The sequence below is a fragment of the Podarcis raffonei genome, chromosome Z (genome assembly GCF_027172205.1).
Source record: "Podarcis raffonei isolate rPodRaf1 chromosome Z, rPodRaf1.pri, whole genome shotgun sequence".
NCBI classification, from domain to species: Eukaryota; Metazoa; Chordata; class Lepidosauria; order Squamata; family Lacertidae; genus Podarcis; species Podarcis raffonei.
In genome coordinates, this window is record NC_070621.1 from 7641914 (window position 1) to 7663575 (window position 21662).

The 21662-nt window shown below is 45.1% G+C and overlaps 1 protein-coding gene across 3 annotated transcripts in view; it reads left to right on the forward strand.

Annotated features, from left to right (window-relative positions):
- Nucleotides 1–21662, forward strand: part of ASTN2 (astrotactin 2) — a 653023-nt gene that overhangs the window by 404296 nt on the left and 227065 nt on the right. For all 3 annotated transcript variants that reach the window (XM_053373809.1, XM_053373810.1, XM_053373811.1), the window contains exon 12: nt 18842–19008. In XM_053373809.1, the coding sequence (XP_053229784.1) occupies nt 18842–19008 (167 nt within the window). The remainder of the gene's footprint in view (nt 1–18841; nt 19009–21662) is intronic.

The window sequence follows — 21662 nt, forward strand, 5'->3', positions numbered from 1 at the left end:
ACTATCCTTACACATGAAGGAGACATCAGTAGGCCTGGGGGTGCAAAAAAATGCACACGCACACTATTTAGAGGAGGGGGTATGAAAGTGGGGAAGTTCGGGGGGGAATGCAGCACAGTGAGCTGTATTCTGTAGCCCACTGATTGTCAGCTGGGGAGGGGGGTTTGCATGTGTATTATATGGAACAGCCACATCCAGAGCATATATTTAAAACACTATCATACCATCTTAACAGTCGTGGGGAATTTTTGGGAACTGTAGTTTGTTTAGGGTGCTAAAAATTGTGACTCTGTTAGGTCAGCATCCTCAACAAGCTACAGTTCCCAGAATTCTTCATGAGTGATAAAGTGGTATAATGCTGCTTTAAATGTATGCTGTGGATATGATCAGAGTGTCTAGGATTCTGAATAGGGAGCACTCTACATTACAACATCTTGTTGCATGTTTCACTTGTATGACTACATCTGTTAGACTTCAAGGTGCCACAAGACTCAACAGGTTAACAGAGCCATCCTTCTAATTCTTTTTTTAAATAAGTTTTTTCTTGGATTTTACAAAGTAATATTTACATTCACAATCATAGATTTTTTTTAAAAAAACCAAATAAACGAGATTCTTCCAAATCTTTAAACTTCCCTCCACCCATCCATGGGTTCTTTATTTAACCTTTTCTACTGCATATCATACGTCACTCCAATTTCCCAGTTATCCATTATATCCAAAGTCTTTGTTACCTTACAAGAGTTGTTTTATTTTTTTTAAATAAATGTTTATTGAGGTTTTACAAATCAAAAATTTCATCGTTTCAGATAGAGTATTATCATGAATAAAGCTCACATAAAAAACAGAAACACCAGAAAAACAGAGATATATAGCAAAAAAACAGAAAACAGAAAAACAGAAGAAAAAGAAAAGAGAAAAATCCACTTTCTTATATTAACAAAATTCCATACCCCTCTGTCTTGACCTCCTCACATCCCCCTTTTTTGTGTTCCTCTTTATTCCAATCAAATTCAGCAAATTCAAACCCTTATTTAAAACCGTACTTAAATTTATATTCTTCTAATTATTATGTCCCAATTTTTCATTATTTTAGCCCAATCCTCATTTTATATACTGTGACATAATATTATTCTGTTCATAACCCCTTCTCCTTTTTAACATTCTTCTTTTCATTCACATTAAACCAAATCCCACAAACCCTATTACCTTCACTTCCCACATCATATTAACACTCAAACATTTTGCAGTGTTTTTGTAAATAGTCCTTGAACTTTTTCCAGGCCTGTTCCATCAGTTCTTCTCCCTGGTCACAGATTCTGCCAGTCATTTCAGCCATCTCCATGTAGTCAATCACTTGCATCTGCCATTCTTCCACGGTGGGTAAATCTTGTGTCTTCCCTTACAAGAGTTGTTTTAAACCTGCTAACGAGTTCAAATGTTTACAGTGGTCTTCCAAATATAGTCTAAATTTCTCCTGTTCTTTATTAAAGTTTTGGTCTTCCTGATTTATGATTTTCCCGGTCATTTTTGCCATTTCTGCACAGTCCAGCAATTTGTTCTGCCATTCCACTCTGGTAGGGACCTTGTCATCTTTCCAGCTCTGGGCTATCAGCATCCTAGCGGCTAGCATTGCGTACATGAATAGTCTTTTCTGCTCCTTCAGTAATTCTGCACCTGTAATTCCTAACAAAAAAGCTTCTTCTTTCTTTTTCCTTTTTTTCCTTTTTTGCAAACATAATTTTAAACATTCCCCCCCCACCCCAGTTCATTATATATCATTTCCCAGAATTCTTTTATTACCTTACAGAGCCATCCTTCTGAAATTGGTCCTAACTGTGGTGGTCAACCTGTGGCTGGCTTTATCGCTTCAGACTACAGGTGGGGTGGGGCTTACATATTTAAGTGATCCTTCAAACCACAATATATTTAAAAATGTTAAATCTTTGCATGTAGAAATCCAGCATGTCATAAGGAAGGAGTCTTTAAGAGTCTTCTCCCTGACATGCTAGCTTTCTCTGCGTAGGGCTGTGTTTAATATGGAGATGCAGTCTTTCATGCAAGCCCCACCTGCAGTCTCAGGTGACATTAGCAACCCAGGTAGAGGTAGACCACTTCAGTGCAAAAGGGTCCTGAGAAGGGGAAAGTACAGAGCTGGAAGTTTTAACATCCAGAAAAGGAGAAATTGTTAAACTAATTGCTAATTTGGAAACAGGAGGGAGAACCGTTGCCAGGTTTTATAAATCAGCAACAATGATGCTGGATAAACTCCCATAGATACACTGTGTTTTTTTATTTTTAGTGAAAAATATATGTATATCTGGCACCTGCAATATTAAATTATAACTAAGGAGAATCCCTTGTTCTGCTGAGGCCTTCATTTCTGAGCTCTGCACATTGGTTGCCTCAGGGGGACGCTTAGCGAAATGTAGGATATTGTGACTTGTGCTAAGATGCTCAAGAGACAGTTGAGTTTGAACATCTGAAGCTAAAATAATGATGGATTGGTCTTGTAAAGGGCATAAAAAAACAGATAATGTGAGAGGAGGAAATAGAGGTTTTTATTAAGGAAAACATTTGTAGTGTGTTGCCTTGGGAAGAGTTGTTACTTTTGGAAAGCAGGGGAAGTATTAATGCAGAAGCTGCTAATAGGAGCCACAGGACAAGATTTAAAAGTTCTGCAAATATTGGTCTTCCAGGGACATTGAAACAGTGAGGAATATGAGGATAAAAGTTACTATGTGCAGAGGTGGTTCACACCTGCCCTTTCATAAAAAGAGCCCTGCTGTGAATCACATCAAACCCACCTCCCTGAAACCAGTTGTTATTCAGAGGAACAGAGCTAAAATAAGATGCAATCAAAGCCATTCCTTGCTGATAGACCTATCACCCTCCATGAACTTATCTAATCTCATTTTAAAGCTTTCTCAATCAATGGCCCTCAGCACCTTGTGGCATTGTGCATCAATCTCATTTGGTAACTCCTAAGTTCCCGTATTAATGGAGATTCATCAACTTTATCTATGCTGTACATGAAACAAAAAGCAACAACCCCCAGTCATATCGCTCTGTTGATGTTGCTTTTTCCAAGCTATGTCCAAATGCTCCCAAGCAAGCCCCTTCCTTGGGTCAAGCTCATGGTAGGTGACCAGTTCAAGGCTGGAAGGTGAAGGAAGGAGGGACTCTGGTCACATGGCTTTCGCCCAAGAATTATAGAAACTGTAGTTGAAAGCTCCACGTTCTAGATCTGCTTCAGAGGTGGCACGTAGAGAAAAGCTTCAGATGATGGCTTCAGGATTTGGATATTAATTATAAATCATGTCAGGCCTAGGTCATGGGAACAGCCTGTTGGATAGCCCTATGACCTATCTAGTTCAGCAGCCTGTTTTCACAGCGACCACCCAGGCGCCCAGCAGACAGAAACTGGCATTCAGAAGCATGGCTTCCTCTGATCATGGAGGCAGAGCACAGCCATCATGACTGACAGCCATTGATAGCCTTTGATATCCTCCAGGAATTTCCTTTATCCTCATTTAAAGCCATCCCAGCTGGTAATGGCCTTGGCAGCAACCATAGTTTAATATTGATTGTTGAGCTTTGGCTGTGCTATTTCTCTTTCTTTCTTTCTTTCTTTCTTTCTTTCTTTCTTTCGGGGTGGGGAATAGCATTATATGTAAAGGATGTCCATGTCCTGGAGCATGGAAAGCAGATGACCTTACAGACTCAAGACTACAACGATGCCTTCCTAGAGCAGATTACCAAACATTCAAATAGGAGAGATATAATAGTCATGAGAGACTTCAACTTCCTTGATATCTGTTGGGACTCAATCTCAATTTCTGCCAAGAATGTAAGATCTGACAAATGTCCAGGGCCTAATGAGCTGCATGCGAGGGTACAAAAGGAGCTTGCAGATGTAATTTCAGAGCCTTTGTCTATAATCTTTGAGAATTCTTGGAGAACAGGTAAGGTCCTGCAGACTGGAGGGGGGCAAATATTGCCCCCATCTTCAAAAGGGGGGGGGGGAGTAGTCTCAGGTAACTAGCGCTGGTGGGCTTGACATTAATAACAGGAAAGGTCCTAGAACAGATAATTCAACAGTAAGTCTGTGAACATTTAGAAAAGAATGCTGTGATTACTGAGACTCAGGATGGGTTTCTGAAAAGCAAGTCATGCAGATGGATCTCATTTCTTTTTTAGATAGAGTTATGAGCTTGGTGGATCAGGGGAATGCTGTGGATGTAGTGCATCTTGATTTCAGTTAGGCTTTGAGGAAGTCCTCCATGATATTCTGTTGAGGAAGCTGGTAAAATGTGGGTTGAACGAGGTAATTGTTAGGTGGATTTGTCACTGGTTGATGGACCGAACCAGTGGTTCCTTGTCATCCTGTGAAAAAATGACAAGAGGGGTGCCTCAAGGTTCTGTCCTGGACCCATTGTTGTTCAACATCTTTATAAACGACTTGGGTGAAGGAATTGAGGGGATGCTCATCAGTCTCCCTCAGCAAGTTGTGGACTTTCCTTCCTTGGAAGCTTTTAAGCAGCTGTTGGATGGCCATCTGTCATGGATAGTTTAGCTGAGATTCCTGTGCTGCAGTGGGTAGGACTACATGATCCTTGGCGTCCCTTCCAACTCTACAATTCTATTATTCTGTTTCTGTGTTAAGCCTCAGCATGCCATCCAATTCTGGCCCCAATCATGCAGCAAGGCTTGTTTCATCCAGGGGTGTAGCATGGGTGGGGGCGGTGTGCAGCCAGGGCAATTTCCCCCAGCACATTTTGGGTGGGGCATTTTGGCCACTTATGCCCCCCTCCCTGAGCCAGCCCTGCACAGTTTTGTCTGGGATCTTATCAGATCCTAGCCTCACAAAGCAGCTTGGGGAGGGCAGCATGAGAAGGACCATAGTTTTGCAAAGGTGAGGTTGGGATTGAAGGGCACATGCCTGTTGCATTCTTCTCCTGCATCCTCTCTGAGTGTTTACTTGGCAGGGTGCAGAGGGTAAATGGAGCCAGCTGCACCAAGGCAGCCCTAAAATACTCCATGGCTGGTTTCATCTCCTACATTGTCAGCTGCCTAAACCCCCAAAGCTGGCACCTTGCTGGCTCCTGTTGTTTTTTTAAGGATGCTGGTAATTTGATAAGGAGGTTGTTTGATATGCAGTGAAGCTGATCCATAGTAGTAGCAGCAGCTGTTTTCCTTTGATATCAAATGGTGCTAACAAGGTACTAAAGAGGGAACTTTGTCTAGTTCCCAGCATCCCTCAGCAGGCTGTTTCCTTGCAGGTGATGGTGTTTCTCTAATGTAGCAGTAAACTAAAGTCACTTAGTGGTGTATTTATTGCACTGGTGAATTATTATTATTTTGCACCAGTGGAATGTTGTTCACCAGAAAATGCACAAAACAATAACTTTGTTGTGGAATGTGTAGCACAAGTTCATGCTTGTGCAACTGCCACATTGGATTCCTCTTCTGTAGGAGTCATTGTGCTATTAGACAGACAATGCTTGATCTAGGCCCATGCTTTATTCTTTTTAATTCAAGTCCACTTAACACCCCCTATTCTTATTTATTTTTCTACAAGAGGCTACTATAACTTCCGTCCCTAAAGCTTTTTTGTTGCTGCTTCAACCCCCCTCCCTTCTTTCTTTACTATCAGGTGTTTTTGAAGTAAGTGCCAGGAGCATCTCCCCAGCACATTTATTAGCACTGCCAACAAAATGGTTTGTAATATTTAGAGGGTGTGATAGAATATTTGAAAAGGCAGCAATTTACGCTCCACGGAAACACTCTTTTTCAAGTGTAATAATGAAGAAAGGAGCTGAGCTTAATAATAATAAAAAAGTGAAACCTTTTAGGCAATTAAGCTCACTTATTTTCCTTTCCATGTTGGGAAAGAGTGTCAGTAATGAGGCATTTCTCATCTTTTGAATGTAGAGCCTGTATCATCAGCCTTTGTTGTTAATGAGCTTTGTATCTCCTGGAAGTAGTGGAAATAAACAGGCAATGGTTCAGATGTTTGTTTTCTGGAGCAAATGGCCCAATGTATTTCACATCTTGGACTCATTTAATCTTGCTTTCCAAGTCCTAAATACCTTCAGTTCATTTACCATGGCAATGACATCATTTGGAATAACCACCAGATTCCTGGCTATCAGATAGGAGGCACAAAGGCAACATTACAGGAGGGAATTTTGGACTATGGTTCCTTCGTTTTTTTCAATCTGCCAAAACCAACTGTCCCTTCACATGTTCTCCCAATCACATGAGAACCACTTTTGCTCCTGACAGAATAAGGTAAGCTGCCTACACCAAGTCAGGTTATTGGGCCTACCCCCTATACTGATTGTTGTTTGCACTGGCTGACTGCAACTCACCAGGGTTTCACAGGCATTTTAGAACAGCTCTGCCTGGGCTTCTTTGGGATCGAACATAGGAATATGTGGATGATTTGACCACACAAGTGGGACCTGATTGTATGGGGGTTTTTTTACAGAATCAGCACCGTCTGCCCTTCCAGCAGGCTGACAGTTTTGTGGGGAAGACCCACGCAGTCACCACTACCACTACTCTGCCTATGTAATTGGATTGTTTGAATGTTTCCCCAGTCATGTGCAAGCTGCTTGTTCAAGATGACATGTGTAGCTTTGGGAACTCTAGGATTCTCTTCCCATTTGTGACCTTGAAGAGCATCCTTCTTAATGGCTGCTCTGCTGCAAGAAAAGTGGACAAGTTAGAAATGGCAACCTCTTACTCAGCACATCTGTACTTGTGTGCATTTATAGGATTTTTTTGCTGACTGTGGGGACAAAAGCACAACCATATCTCTCTTCTCCATCCTTTTCTCTTTTTTGTACTGATGGCAAGGCAATGATGAAAGATCAAGCTTAACCACCACCACTACCCCTGCTCCAATGTCTAAAAAAATAATAATGCAGGTAAACATTCTGAGTGAGCATTCTGAGCACTCCAACTCATTTGCCTGTTGTTTCACTATTACGTGGGTACAATTTAGTTATTTGATTAGGAGGAGGGAATACCTTCAAAGCTCTGAGAATGTGCTTGAGGAGGAATTTATATCTGTGCATTGGAGATTGATTGTGTGCCCTTGTGCCTTATCCATTCTCTGTTTCATCATTTGGGACTTTTGGGTTTTGAGAATAGGCAAGTAAGAGGTGATGTGGTAAAAGTTTTTTTGGTTTTTGTTTTAATTATGCATTGCATGCAGGAAGTGGATAGAGGAAAGTTTCCCTGCGTCTCTCTCTCTCTCTCTCAACACTAGTACTCCTGGACATCCAGTGAAACTGGAAAGTACTTCTTCATGCAGTGCATAGATACCTATGGAACTTTCTCCCACAGGAAACAGTGATGGTCCCCAACTAAGGTGACTTTAAATGAGGATTAGACTAGATACATGGAGGACAAGGCTATCAATGGCTACTGCCATGTTGGCTATGTTCTGTCTCCATTGCCAAAGGCATTGTTGTTGGCATCTGTCTGTTTCGAGAGACAATGGAGTGTGCCTCAGGGGAGGGGAGTCAAACTACTGTGTTAAGCAGCACCGAAGTGACCTCTCCAGGGTGCAAGCCTGGGCAGTGTGTATGAAGGTCCTGGGCTGCCCAGGAGACAAGACCCCACCCCCCAGCCTCACTGATGTGGTCCAAAGGAAAGCTCAGCTGCAGGAGTTGCCAGAAGGAGGCATACAAAATACCACCCCACCCTTTGTGTAGTGTTAACTCCTTTCTTCTTCTCTCAAAGATGTCCCTCAAGGCAGCCAAGGTTCAAGATCAGAGTTTTCCTTTGTCTGTGAATACTAGTTGCTGGGAAGTGCCGATAGGCAAAGTACTGTTGTGTTCAGGTTCTGCTTCCGGGCTTCTCATAGGCATCTGGGTAGCCACTGTGAGAATAGGATGTCAGCTTCGCCTTTGAGCCAGTGCCAACAACTGGGCTCAACCTCTTCAGCCCTGACTGGGCCAGGCGAGCTGGGAAAGCACTCCCAGAGACCTTCCACTGCAGGGAGCAGGTCTAAGTGCAATGGACTCACAACTTAGAGCTGTGAGCACCAAACTCAGTTTCAAAAGTCAGCGGAGCACAGCAGAGTATGAACCATACGAACGACAGCTCTGAAGTATAACTTCTTTTATTCTCTACAGCTACTGCATTAACTAAAGACTAATCGGAGACGCTGGACTGCATGAGTGTTACAGCTGCTTGAGCTATATACAGATAACACTCAGACTCCTTTGACGTCAGGCTGGAGCAGAAGAAGCAATGAGCAAAATCCGCCCCCTCCTTTCTGAAACATTGTCAGCAGATTCTTGCAATGGGAGGGGTGAAATATCCTCATAGGATAGGCCTAGGACTAGATAGGCCTTTCGCCAGGCACAACAGACTCTTCTTATGTTCTCCATTCTCACTCAGTTTGCCAAGGGATTTTTACAAGTGAACATGAGTAACCTAAGAACTTAAGCAGAGCTTTGCTAGATCAGCCTCAAAAGCATTCATCTAGTTCCAGCTACACTGTCAGGGCTGGACACCGGTCAGACCCTGGACAGAACACAGGAAGCATAGTTTGTGAAATTAACTCTTTAGTCAAGGAAATGGCATATAACTTAGGAATACTTCCTAGTAGATCTTGCCCCTATGGAACAATTGCCATGGCTGAGGGTTTCCCCTTCCTCTGCAATGCTCTAAGTCTCTGCTCCCAGATGTTGCCCAAGCAGTCTCAAACTACACCTGCGCACCTATGGTTGCTGTTCTTCTCTCCTCATTATCCTGCATGTTGTTGAAGACCTGAGGGAGTAGAGTGTGCTGGTCCCGGGGGGAAGGTTACCGTTGGCATGGTCAAAGTCCGGTCCTGGGTCACGAGTCTGGGAACAGTTCACAAAGAGCGAGGCGGGGTCCGAAGCAGGAAGCCGGGCGGGGACGGGAACTCTGGAAGGACAGGTCTAGATCCGGGCAGAAGCAGGTATTCAACGACGTTGCTCCCGCAACCTAGGACCGGGCTGACTGGCCTTTATCTTCTCTGAGGCCAGGGGCGGTCCCGGCCCCCAGGAGACCCACCTCTCCTGGCCTTAAGGCGAGCACTTCTCCTGGGAGAAACCAGTTCCCTCCACCTCTCTGCCCTGAGCCTCTGCAGCTCAGGAGAGGCTGGAGGGTTACTGGACCCAGAGGGAGACTCACCTTCCCCTGACAGGGCTGGGAGAGGTGCACCTGTAGGCACTGTGTCCTCAATCACTTCCGGAGCCAGAGTGGAATCACCTGGTGCCGGCTCCTGAGGATCCGGCACAGGTGCAGGCTCTTCAGATCCAAGACCCTGCCCCAGCTCAGCCAGCCCTGGAGGCGGGGACTCCTGTGCAGGCTCTGGTTCCTCCTGTTCAGCCTCTGAATCGGATTCCCAGGCCATCACATAGAGCTTGTCACAGCTGGAGAGGGAGATTTCCAGGATTCTTCAGCAGTCCATTGACACTTCCTCTCAGCTTCAGCCTTGGAGTATGAACTGGTCCCTGCCACCGGCTCTCCTTGCTCCCTAAACTCTGTTGCCCCATCAGCTTCTGACACCCCCCCATCTTCTCCCTCTGACCACTCTTCTGTGCCCCACCACCAATCCCCTGACTCTAAGCCTTCCTTCTCTAGGGTTTTCCTTGGGGGTTCCTCAGCTGGTGCCTACCACCACTCCTCTTCATCCAGCCAGTTCCTGACATGCACACACCCTTCTGCATCCTCCACCGAGAAAGTCTAGAGATATTATCAGAGTTTAAGGGCACATTTTGTGCATGACAGGGCCAGTGAAGGGAAGGTTCCAGGGTCCTAATAGGAAGGCCTGAAGGGCCACATTCAGTCCCCCACCCCTGCTGTAGCATATTCCTGACAACCAAGCTGTGGTTTGCCCATGGCATCTGTTTCCTCAGTATGTATGGAGCGGTTTGACTTGGCTGTTTTTCTTATCTTTCCTAGGGATCAGTGAATGATTTGTCTTATGTGAAGCATTTGTTCAGACTCCTGCCTAGTTTTTCTTCTTCTCAGCTGTGTTATAGCCTGAATAAATAATGCACGCAAAACTTTGTTCTCCATACAACACGCCAGCCAGCCAGGAGAAAGCTCCTGCAGGGATGTATTGACTAAGGACGCATCATCCACGATTATCCAGAAAGAATTATTGGCTGAGGTGGCTATTGATTTTCTAATAATTTCTAGCCCTCCCCCAGACTCATGTCACCAGAGAGGCAGATCACAAATTGAACTGCAGCTGAATTGCTGCAGGATTGATTAAAACTCACAGTAATTATTGCCTCTCTACTGCTCAAGGCAGACTGATCAATGTGAGCTATAACTGATAGGGTTCTTCAGGCAATCTCAGGAAATAGGCATGAGTATCATTTGCTTTGCACCCGCAGAAGAGCAGGTATGTGGGAACAGTCAATGCTGGGCATTAAATGCTCCCTCAGAAAATGTAATTGATGTCAGAGCTAGAATATAATTCAACCAAGTATGCTCTCCCCCCCCCTTCTTTTTCTTGGTCCAGATTGTTCAGGATGAAGGCCAAAAAGTCACCAAGAAACTTTTTACAAACCATGGGAATGTCTGTTGAGTAATTAAAAGTCCATTAAATACAGACTGCATATACTAACTGAGTTGCCAGTGAATTTGCAGCCCATGCATGGCCACTGGAAAATGAGGGGATAACCAGCTTGTGTCAGGGAACCCTGGTTTGCAGAAGTACAAAAGGCAGCAGTGTAGGAGGCAGGTGGGAAGGAACAGGCAAAAACAGCAGTGGTCCAGTGAGGGCTGGACATGCCAAGTAGCCACAAACACTACACTGCAGCATTTGGTTGTGGCGCCTGCTTGTGAATTGCCTAATGAAGACAAAGGAAACAAAGCCAAGATCTAGCTCCTCAGTTTAAGGAAGAGCCTAATAGTGATAAGTTAGTGGAGGAGTGGGCACAAATAGTTCAACGTGGTGCAAGTGAAGGCTCTGTGGTGCTTCCTTGCTTTCTTGGAAGAGCTGCTGATTGGTTGTGTCACATAGGAAGGGAGCACTTGACAGTCTGTCCCAGTCTCTCCCAGCCTGTGCACAGTTATAGGATGTCTTCTGCTGACTTGTTCAACCTACTTCACAGGCCCCTGCTGTTTGGCAGAATCCCTGAAGCTTCTTGGCGCATGTGGTCCCTAGAGCTGAGATGATTAACAGCTTGCAATTAAAAGAACGAGCATTTAGAAGTACGAAATAGTTTGCAGATATTAAATTAATCATGATGATATAGGTTTATTTAACCAATAAATATATTACTGCGGGACCTGAATTGCTGCCAGTTTTCCCACCACCCAACTCTTGTGCTTTCTCTCTCTCTCTCTCTCTCCCCCCATCTCTCAGAATCACAGAGAGGAGATGTAGATGTCCCATGAAGGGGTCAGTGGTAGGGGAGTATAAGACAAACTGATCTGTGCAAACTCATATTTCCATTAATCAAGTCAGAAGAACAGGCCCTCTTTCCTCAGAACTGGCCCTCATCCAGTACACATACTGTTTGTCCCATCTATCAAGCTTTTCAGGAGTTTCACAGCTCCTCATAATTACCCTTCAAGGCAAGCTAAGGTGGAACATCTAGGTCTTACCACCTTCCTGAAACAAAAGACTCAGGAAGATGGTTCTTCCCTGTTGAGGATGAGAGACTGCAAGATGCCCGTAACTATTCAGTAAGCTTCATATCTGAATGTGTGTGTGCGCGCACACACACACACACACACACATTGCAATATGAATACAGACAGACACAGACACATAATTTTATTTGTATGTTGCCTTTCCATAGCCAAAACCATGCTCAAGGTGTCCTACAACTTGAAAAAAAAAATACATAATACAAACCTTAAAAGTAGTCATAAACAATAAACGAAACATCAAAAAGGTGCAAAACCAAACTGAACAATTTCCACATAAATCATTATAAGATCCAAAACAAAGATTCAAAAAATACCGTAATTTTCGCTCCAAAACACGCACTTTTTTGCTCCTAGAAAGTAAGGGAAAATGCCTGTGCGTGTTACGGAGCGAATGCATGGATTGGAGCCATGGCTGCCATCAGTCAAGCAAAGCGGGAGCCGCTTACACACTCGTATGAGGCTCTCGCTTTGCTTCCTTTAAAGCGACCTGGAGCTGGGGAGGAGGGAGGGAAGGAGAGTCATGGCAGCAAAGCCGGCAGCAGCCGCTTACACGGGAGGAGGGACAGACGCTAGCAAAAGTCCGTGCGCTCTCTAAACAGAGCAATGAGGCTGCAGAGGGATGGCAGGAAAGATAAAATTTAAGCAACCAGCAGCAAAATAAAACCAACCTCAAGCTCTGAGCCAGCGCAGTGAAAACCAGGAAGTAAAAAAAAAGGCTGGGGGAGGGAGGGGGAAAAAAAGCATGAGGGAGAGGGGAAAACTTCACAAATCCCCCGCTGGGACGGAGCAGCTTGTTTTCAGGCAGGATAGATTTGAGCATTGTCTGGGTCCTAGTGCCCCTACCACTTTTTTGTGCTCCATTCTATTGCTGCTGGTGGCTGCTTATCATTCAGGCTGCAAGGAGGAGCGCTTTTACACAGCTAATGGCGAATCCCCTGCAATCCAAGTCCTCCTCACTTGCTCAAATCTACTCTGCCTCAAAACAAGGAGCGGAAGGAAAAGGCTGCAAACTGTTAAATGGAAAAAAAACCCAGGCACAGGGCAAATACCTTAAGTATACCTTTAAAGCAACAGTGCTCTTTCCCTCCCTCCTCCCCGCTCAGCTCGCAGAAAAGCTCCTTCTCCACACACCCCACGCGTGCTCCTTGTCCCTTGAGTTCTTTTCCTTCCCTCCCCACTTAAAACGTGGTTACAAAGCACGGATCCACATGGATCCTCAGGATTTTTGCACTGGGTCACCCCAAATTCAGATCACATAGCATTTCCATGGCTATAGCCTGCACCAAAAAACACCCACTCACCCACTCTTTCATGGGGCCGCAATGGCGCAAAAACGTGGTTACAAAGCATGGATCCACATGGATCCTCAGGATTTTTGCATTGGGCCACCCCAAACTCACTGTCAGATCACATGTCTGTGGTCACAGCATGAACCATAAAAATCATACATCTACTGTTTTGTTTAGAATATTTTTTCCTTGCTTTCCTCCTCTAAAAACTACATGCGTGTTATGGTCAGATGCGTGTTATAGAGCGAAAAATACGGTAATAACCGCAACAAGCCCCCCCAACCCCCCCAAACAATAAAGGTAAAGGTAAAGGTACCCCTGCCCATACGGGCCAGTCTTGACAGACTCTAGGGTTGTGCACCCATCTCACTCTATAGGCCGGGGGCCAGCGCTGTCCGCAGACACTTCCGGGTCACGTGGCCAGCATGACAAGCTGCATCTGGCAAGCCAGCGCAGCACACGGAACGCTGTTTACCTTCCCGCTAGTAAGCGGTCCCTATTTATCTACTTGCACCCTGGGGTGCTTTCGAACTGCTAGGTTGGCAGGCGCTGGGACCGAGCAACGGGAGCGCACCCCGCCGCGGGGATTCGAACCGCCGACCTTTCGATCGGCAAGTCCTAGGTGCTGAGGCTTTAACCCACAGCGCCACCTGCGTCCCTCCCCAAACAATACCCCAGCCCAATAGTTTGTTCAACAGCCTCAGCTCTTGCAGCTGGAGTCAGTCAGGGCCCCTCCCTTCTAGGCAGGTGGAAAATGGCCAGCAAGGCAGGAAGCAGGTCTTCCAGGACTCTCTGCTAATATGCTTTTCAATATGCATGATATTAATTCTCTCTTACACACAGGCACAAACTGGTGGTGTCTCAGCTCACTTGTAGAATGTAACATCATTGATAAGCCTAGTGTAGTTCATGTTTTATTCAATACATTCAGGAAAGGAAGATTAAGAAATTGTCAGAAGCAGGTGCTTTTGAAAGGCAGGGAAGCAAACTGCTGGCTTGTGTTGCATTTCTAAATTTTGGTTGCTTTATTAACTGTTCCCAATAAAATACACTCAGACTTGTTCTGTAATTTTTAAATCAGTTACTCAAATTATAAATACTGTCCGTTTTCCCTTTTGTGCATAATGTCTGCTATTGCTGTTTAATATAAACAAATAAATAAGGGCTAAAAACATAATAATACTCATTGATTTAAAACATCTTTACAGTGGTAACTCGGGTTACGAACTTAATTCGTTACAGAGGTCCATTCTTAACCCAAAACCGTTCTTAACCTGAGGCGCGCTTTCGCTAATGGGGCCTCCCACTGCTGCTGCGCTGCCGCCACATATTTTTTGTTCTCATTCTGGGACAAAGTTCTGAACCCGAGGTACTACTTCTGGGTTTGGGGAGTTTGCAACCCAAAGTGTTTGTAACCCAAATCGTTTGGAACCCGAGTTACCACTGCACTTGATAAAAAGATGTCTTTACACATATACATACACTTTCACCTTTCAGATGTCAGACTACAACTCCCATCACCACCCCTGACCACTAGCTGCACTGGCTATGACTGATGGGAGTTGGAGGCCAGCAACATCTGGAGAGCCGCAGGCTCCCCTCTCCTGGACTAGAGGTCACCTGCCATTCAGTAGACAACACTGGGGAAGCTGGATCATAGCTAAGGTAGTGAGAGTGGCGAGCCAATGTGGTTTAGAGTGTCAGACTAGGACCTGGGAGTCCAGAGTTCAAATCCCTGTTTGGTCATGAAGCTCACAGGGTGGCCTTGGACCAGTCACTGCCTCTGAGCCTAGCCTGCCTCACAGGGTTCTGGTGAGGATAAGTTGAGGAGTGGGAAAGCCACATATACCACCTTGAACAGAGAAAAAGGTAGGATGTAAATGTACCAAATAAATGTTAATTTCTTTTTTAGCAAGAAGGGTACATGCCAGGGACCTTGGAAAGTTCCTTTCAGCCAGGGGAAGCAAGTGAGGGGCAGATGGACCAATGGGCTGGAGATCCTTAGGTTTGGGGCTTCTAAAACATGGCAGCCGGTCCTTTAGCAGCAGCACCAATGGGCATCCAAAGAAGAAGTTGTCCAGGCAGCAGACTAGAGATGGGATCTTCTGTGTCCCCCCCCCCAAATGTTACTGGTGGGGAACCTTTTTTCAGCCTGAGGGGCTACATTCCCTTCTGGGCATCCTGCCACAGGCCACAGGCCAGTGGCAGGTGAAGCCAGAGGCAAAAATGAGTGGAGCAACAAACATAATTTTAACATTTGTATAACATTTTAACATTTTAACATTTGTATAATAGGACAGTTTCAACATGCAGTTGCGCACCTCTCTCTGACCTGCATCCAGGCACTCAAGCAGTATTATCAGAGTTCAGGGACACATTCCAGCTAGGCAAAAATACTTGGGGGGGGGCACCATGCAGAATCAATGCAGGGTGTAGCTTGTAGAGAGAGGGGGCGTGTCATGAGAGTTCTGAGGGCCAGGTGGAAAGGCTGCATTTGGCCCCTGGGCTCAAGGTTCCCTTCATACAGGGCAGGGGTGGCCAACTCCCAAGAGACTGCGATCTACTTACAGAGTTAAAAACTGGCAGTGATCTACCCCATTTTGGGGGGTTCAGGACAAAGTTGTTGAGCTTCTTTGGGGGGAGCCAGTGATCTACCACAGATGTCCAGTGATCTACCGGTAGATCACGATCCACCTGTTGGACATGCCTGATATAGGAGGTTGTGGTCACAGAGAAGTATTTTTAGGAACATAGGAAACTCTTATCAAACTGAGTCAAACCTTTGATCCATCTAGCTCCGTGTATCATGTACACGGACTGGCAGAGGCTTAGGGTTTCAGGCAGGAACTCTTCCCCAGCTCTGCCTGAAGATGCCTGGGATTAGACCTGCAAGATGGATGCTCTGTCACTGAACTGCAGCCCTTCCCAATTTGTTTTCCTTTATTTTCTTCCTTGAAAAAAGCAACACAGAAAATGTAGCAGTTTTATGACTTTCCCTTCACTTGACAGGCAGTTTATAGCCAACCATCATGCATCTCTGGACTGGCTGTTTACCCCATCTTCAGGAATTCTGTAATGCATCCTTAATTTGGAACTGCTATTAGGCTACATTTATTATCTTTCTCTTGCTCTCCAGATAACTGGTCAGCTTTCTGCTTTTAACTTATTATTATTTCTCTCTCAGTTGATAGAAAATTCAAGTGGAATAGAAGCGTTGCTTAATAAGGATGTCTATGGGTTGATGTTGCTGGGTAGTTGTCTGCTTTAATTATTTGGGACAGGCAGAGCTTGCTGCAAAACAGAAATTTAAAATGTGGGTCACATTTTCAGCACAATGATAGTAGTTTAGAACCTCTAATAATAGACGAGAGACCAGGTACCCAGCTGAATTAATGTGTGTGTGCACGCGCACGTGCGTGCGTGCGTACATGTGTGTGTGGGCACACACACTTGCCTACTCCTTGCTATTTTCAACAGAAATACTCTAGAGCAGGAATGGGGGATGTATGGCCCTCCAGATCCTGTTGCAAGAGATGGAAGAATGCCTCTCTCTGCCTGAGAGAGGAGGGTGCCTCATAGGCTGGATCTAGACAAATCCAAGAAGCTTTCAGTTAAACCAGGCATGGCCAAACTTGGCCCTCCAGCTGTTTTGGGACTACAACTCCCATCATCTCTAGCTAACAGGACCAGTAGTCAGGGATGATGGGAATTGTAGTCCGAAAGCAGCTGGAGGGCCACGTTTGGCCATTCCTGAACTGTTAAACGTATTGTAAATTTAAACAGTGAAATCCAGTAGGGAAAACTGGACTCCATAGCTCCATCTGCTGGCACAGTGTTACTCGCATAAAGGTAAAGGTAAAGGGACCCCTGACCATTAGGTCCAGTTGTGACCGCTTCTGGGGTTGCGGCGCTCATCTCGCTTTATTGGCCAAGGGAGCTGGTGTACAGCTTCCAGGTCATGTGGCCAGCATGACTAAGCCACTTCTGGCGAACCAGAGCAGCGCACGGAAACGCCGTTTACCTTCCTGCTGGAGTGGTACCTATTTATCTACTTGCACTTTGACGTGCTTTCAAACTGCTAGGTTGGCAGGAGCAGGGACCGAGCAACGGGAGCTCACCCCGTTGCAGGGATTCGAACCGCCGACCTTTTGATCGGCAAGTCCTAGGCTCTGTGGCTTAACCCACAGAGCCACCCGCGTCCATTTATCGCATATACAACACATATACAGTGGTACCTTGGGTTACATACGCTTCAGGTTACAGACTCCACTAAACCAGAAATAGTACCTCGGGTTAAGAACTTTGCTTCAGGATGAGAACAGAAATTGTGCTCTGGCGGCGCGGCGGCAGCTGGAGGCCCCATTAGCTAAAGTGGTGCTTCAGGTTAAGAACAGTTTCAGGTTAAGAACAGACCTCTGTAACGAATTAAGTACTTAACCTGAGGTACCACTGTAAATAGCTTTTTCTTTAGCAATCTAGCTGAGCCCTTGGAGTGAGGATGGGGAACAAGTGGTCCTCCAGATGCTGTTGGATTCCAACTCACATCAGCCCCAGTCAGCCTGGCCAATAATCAGGGATGGTGATGGGAGTTGGGAATTCAGCAACATTGGGAGGACCACAGGTTCTCAATCCCCATCCTAAAGGATACTAACCCAGGTATAGCCCATTTCTATTGTTCTCAGCGTTTTTCCATCCTCCATGAGAGCAGTCACTGCTGAGTTGCATCTTCTCCTTTCAATATGACTTTCACATTGACCCCCGACAGGAAGTCTTTCTTAAATAGGTGTGTGCAATTAATAGTAGAAACTCAGGTAAAAAATAAATACAGTGGTGCCTCGCAAGACGAAATTAATCCGTTCCGCGAGTCTCTTCGTCTTGCGGTTTTTTTGTCTTGCGAAGCACAGCTATTAGCGGATTAGCGGCTATTAGCAGCTTAGCGGCTATTAACGGATTAGCGGCTTAGCAGCTATTAACGGCTTAGCGGCTTTAAGAAAAAGGAAACAAACTCACAAGAACTCGCAAGACGTTTCGTCTTGCGAAGCAAGCCCATAGGGAAATTCGTCTTGCGGAACGACTCAAAAAACGGAAAACCCTTTCGTCTAGTGAGTTTTTCGTCTTGCGAGGCATTCGTCTTGCGGGGCACCACTGTATAGGAGAGAAGAGGTGTTCAAACTCATTTCTGTTACTTAGAATCCATTCCAGACAATCTGTTTATTGAGCATTCACCCTGATTTTTTTGCAGGGAGGTTAGATAGTGTTGGCATTTTAGTGAGCATTTAACCTGATTTCTTTTTGAGGTGGTTGGACAATGTTGCATGAAGATAGTGTTATCTCACGCTTTCCAGTGCATTTTCTCATCACTGTCCTTGCTGCAAAAATGTTAGCTCTTTTGGGGGAAGTGAGCTTGTTGTACAAGGTGTAACTGTACAACCTGAATTGCCGGTATGTGATTGAATTCTGCTGTGGAATAATGACAATCTGTAAGCATTACGTTAGAACTCATATTGGGTTCTAATGCACAGGTGAGTTACCCATTGACAACACTTTTTAATCTTAACCTCTTCCCTTCAGAGTACATCTCCTGGTACTATCAGCCCTCTTGCACAAGTGACTGTTGTTCTTCTAGTTTGTGCAGGCTTTTAAAGCATGAGTGCTATTGATGGATGATGCTTCGCACAGACCTAAGCACCAGCTGTAAAGTATTGCTGTTCCTGGAAGTGATAGCATCATTTGGGGACCTAACTTCCCTTGCCTTCTGAAGGCGTAATAGAAACACCTTGTGTTATACACCTTTCCTACAATAGTAGGCATCTCAGTGGTATAAAGGTGTCCAACTTGGAGAGAGTAATTCTCCCCTCTTCCTTAACTGTATCCTTCCCTTCTCAATGCAGTGCCCTGAGGATTTGAGGCCTATGAAGGATGGTACTGGTTGCTACGACTACTCCAAGGGAATTGACTGCTCAGATGGCTTCAATGGTGGCTGTGAGCAACTGTGTCTTCAGCAGACTCTCCCTCTCCCATCAGAACCCATGTCCAGCACCATCCACATGTTCTGCGGGTGAGTCCCATGGGCAAGAGGTGTTGGTGGGTACAAATTCAATGGACTGCAGTCTCAAAGGCTTCTGTATGCTTGCTTTTTGAACATTCCTGCCTGGCTAAGCAAATGTAATATGGAAGCTCAAGCCAACTCAAAACACTGTGTATTCAGCAGACAAAGTAAGGTAGTTGGTAGATGGACACCTTATGGGAAAATGCACCACTTCTGGAAGCTGCTACTGCTGTTGTCTGATGAACTTTGGATATGTCACTTTCAAGGGAGGACTGGAAGTGACTGTTAACATGGCCACTATCACCACCCACAAATTCTCAGTGTCATGCTGCCTTGTTCCATCTGGAGCCTGTCACTTTTGCACACCCCAGCCCTTTTATGCATTGTTGCTGTGAAGTCATGTTGGTGGAAGAGGGGTCAGCACAGCTGTCAGAGTTGGTTTGTTTTTAAAGATGTAGCTTGTCCCCTAGCTTTGCTGTGGGCTTTGGACTTAGACACCTTGCCTTGCCTCTGAGATAAAGGATGCAAGGAGCATCCAGAGGAGGGGTTGGTGGATTTCAGCTGGCCACATTCCCCAGAGCAGAGGGACATGGGGTGATCACTGCATCTCTCTTTCCCTCCAGTGCCAAATTCCCCACAGATTTTGTTTCTTTGGCTTGTGGCAGCAGATGTTGCTGCCTCAATACCACTTTGACCTTCAAAGGAATGTTAGGTGTGGATTTGTGCTGTGGAGAAGCACATTCCGAAATGTAACTCCAAGGAACATTTGTCAATTCCTGACACATCCAGGTGCTCAGGCAGCTGAGATTTTGCTGTGTCCCAGCCCTTCATGGCTCCCTGGGGCTTTGAGTTCATCAACTAGCTTTTTCGTGCATGTGTCTATTGCTTTATTTCTCAGCACAGAAAAGTAAAGAGGAATGTGCATCCTGTGGGAAGGCTGATAGCTCCAGTGAAGCAGCCAGCCCATCAAAGTTTTGCTTTCAAATCCAGCAATGAAAAGATTGTAGACTGTTCTGATTCTGTGTGGATTGGCATGGGAGCAGAAGAATCGGCACACTTTCAATATTCCACCACTCTAGAACTTGTGTCCCCTTATGAAAAGAAGAATGCAGTTTGAATCAATTAACTACTCGAACAGCTGACTAATATTTCTTCAGTTGAGACATAGTAGCCCTAATAATTTGGAAGTGGGGTTAGAGAAGAGAATGCCAAAATATAAGGAGAAATGTTTGATTCAAGGGATGAGGCAGATTGGGCTAAGCCTTTCCTCCCCGCTATCACTTTGGTGAGGGTTCTGCTATAACAAGTATGGCAAACTATTTGCCCTTCAGATATTGCTGGGCTACAGCTCCCATCACCCCTGATCATTGCCATGCTGGCTAGGGTTGATGGGAGTTGGAGTCCAATAATACCTGAAGGCTGACTGGTTGCTTGCTGTTTTTCTGTTAAGGAACACATTGTGAAATAAGCACATAACACCAGAGGGTTTGGTTAGGCTCCAGAACAGGGTTTTCCAAATGCAGTTCTTACCACCTCACAAGGAGCACCCCACAAAGAGCATTGGAGGTGCTAGTTTTTCCCCATGTTGCTGAACCGAGACTAGACAGCTCATTTGCTCTGTGATCAACCCCGCACCCCACCACATGGTGGTATATGAAGGACAGGTGTACTCTTAGCAATCCCAGGAGCAGTTTCTGCAAGCTGACATTTCTTCAACAGCACTGAGGTTGGTCCCCCCCCCCCTTCAGAGGAATTGTTTCTTCTGCAAAAGGGCTTTTGAAATTATTCTTAGGAACACATGAGGAAAGCCTTAAATCATAGTTGGGAATTCACGTGACTTTTGTCCAAGAAACATTTATAGGCATATATCTAATATCAATTTTGTTTATTTTCCCCAAAACTTTATAATGTAAAAATTTGTGCAGATTTTTGTTTTCTTCATAGTAGGAATATTTAACATCAGTGTTAACCCATTAAACACTGTTTGAAGTACTTCAGTTGCATTGTCTAGTTGTAGTACTTAGAACAGCCCTGTAAAATAAATCAATATTGTATAATTTCTCATATTAAAGATGGGGCAATGGAGGCTATGAAGTGTGGCTTGCCTAAGGCCACCTTGTGATTTCATGGCAGATTCAAACCAGGAACTTTATGATTCATAGTTCAGTCTCTTTGCTACAGCAACTCTTACTGTCTTTGTTACTGGTATTCAGTGACTGGTTTTTATTCCTGTAATGTTTGGTTTGGTTTTCTCTGGCTAAGCCCACTTTTACATGTGAGGTTTTTCTACTCATTCTGTAACATGCTATGTGGTGCACTTAACTTACTCAGGGATTTTCATATGATTTCCACTACGCAACTGTAAAATATCTGTCTGGTCCATATTGTTAAAGCAGACTTCATGTAAGCCTATTGCACCCTCAGGAAGCTGCTACAGCTCCAGCGTGCTGACAGGGGCCACCACTGATACCTGTCAGGGGGGCAGCTTTACATTCTCTGCATCCTCCCACGGTGCTCTACTCAACTCCAAAATGCCCTAGTATAGTGTTGTCCCAGGGAAAATTAAAATGGCAGCACCCACTTCTCTGATTCTCATCTGAGCATTGCCACTGCCTTTGTCTTCTAAATAAGTGAACCAAAATAAGAGGGACGCACTAAAGTGC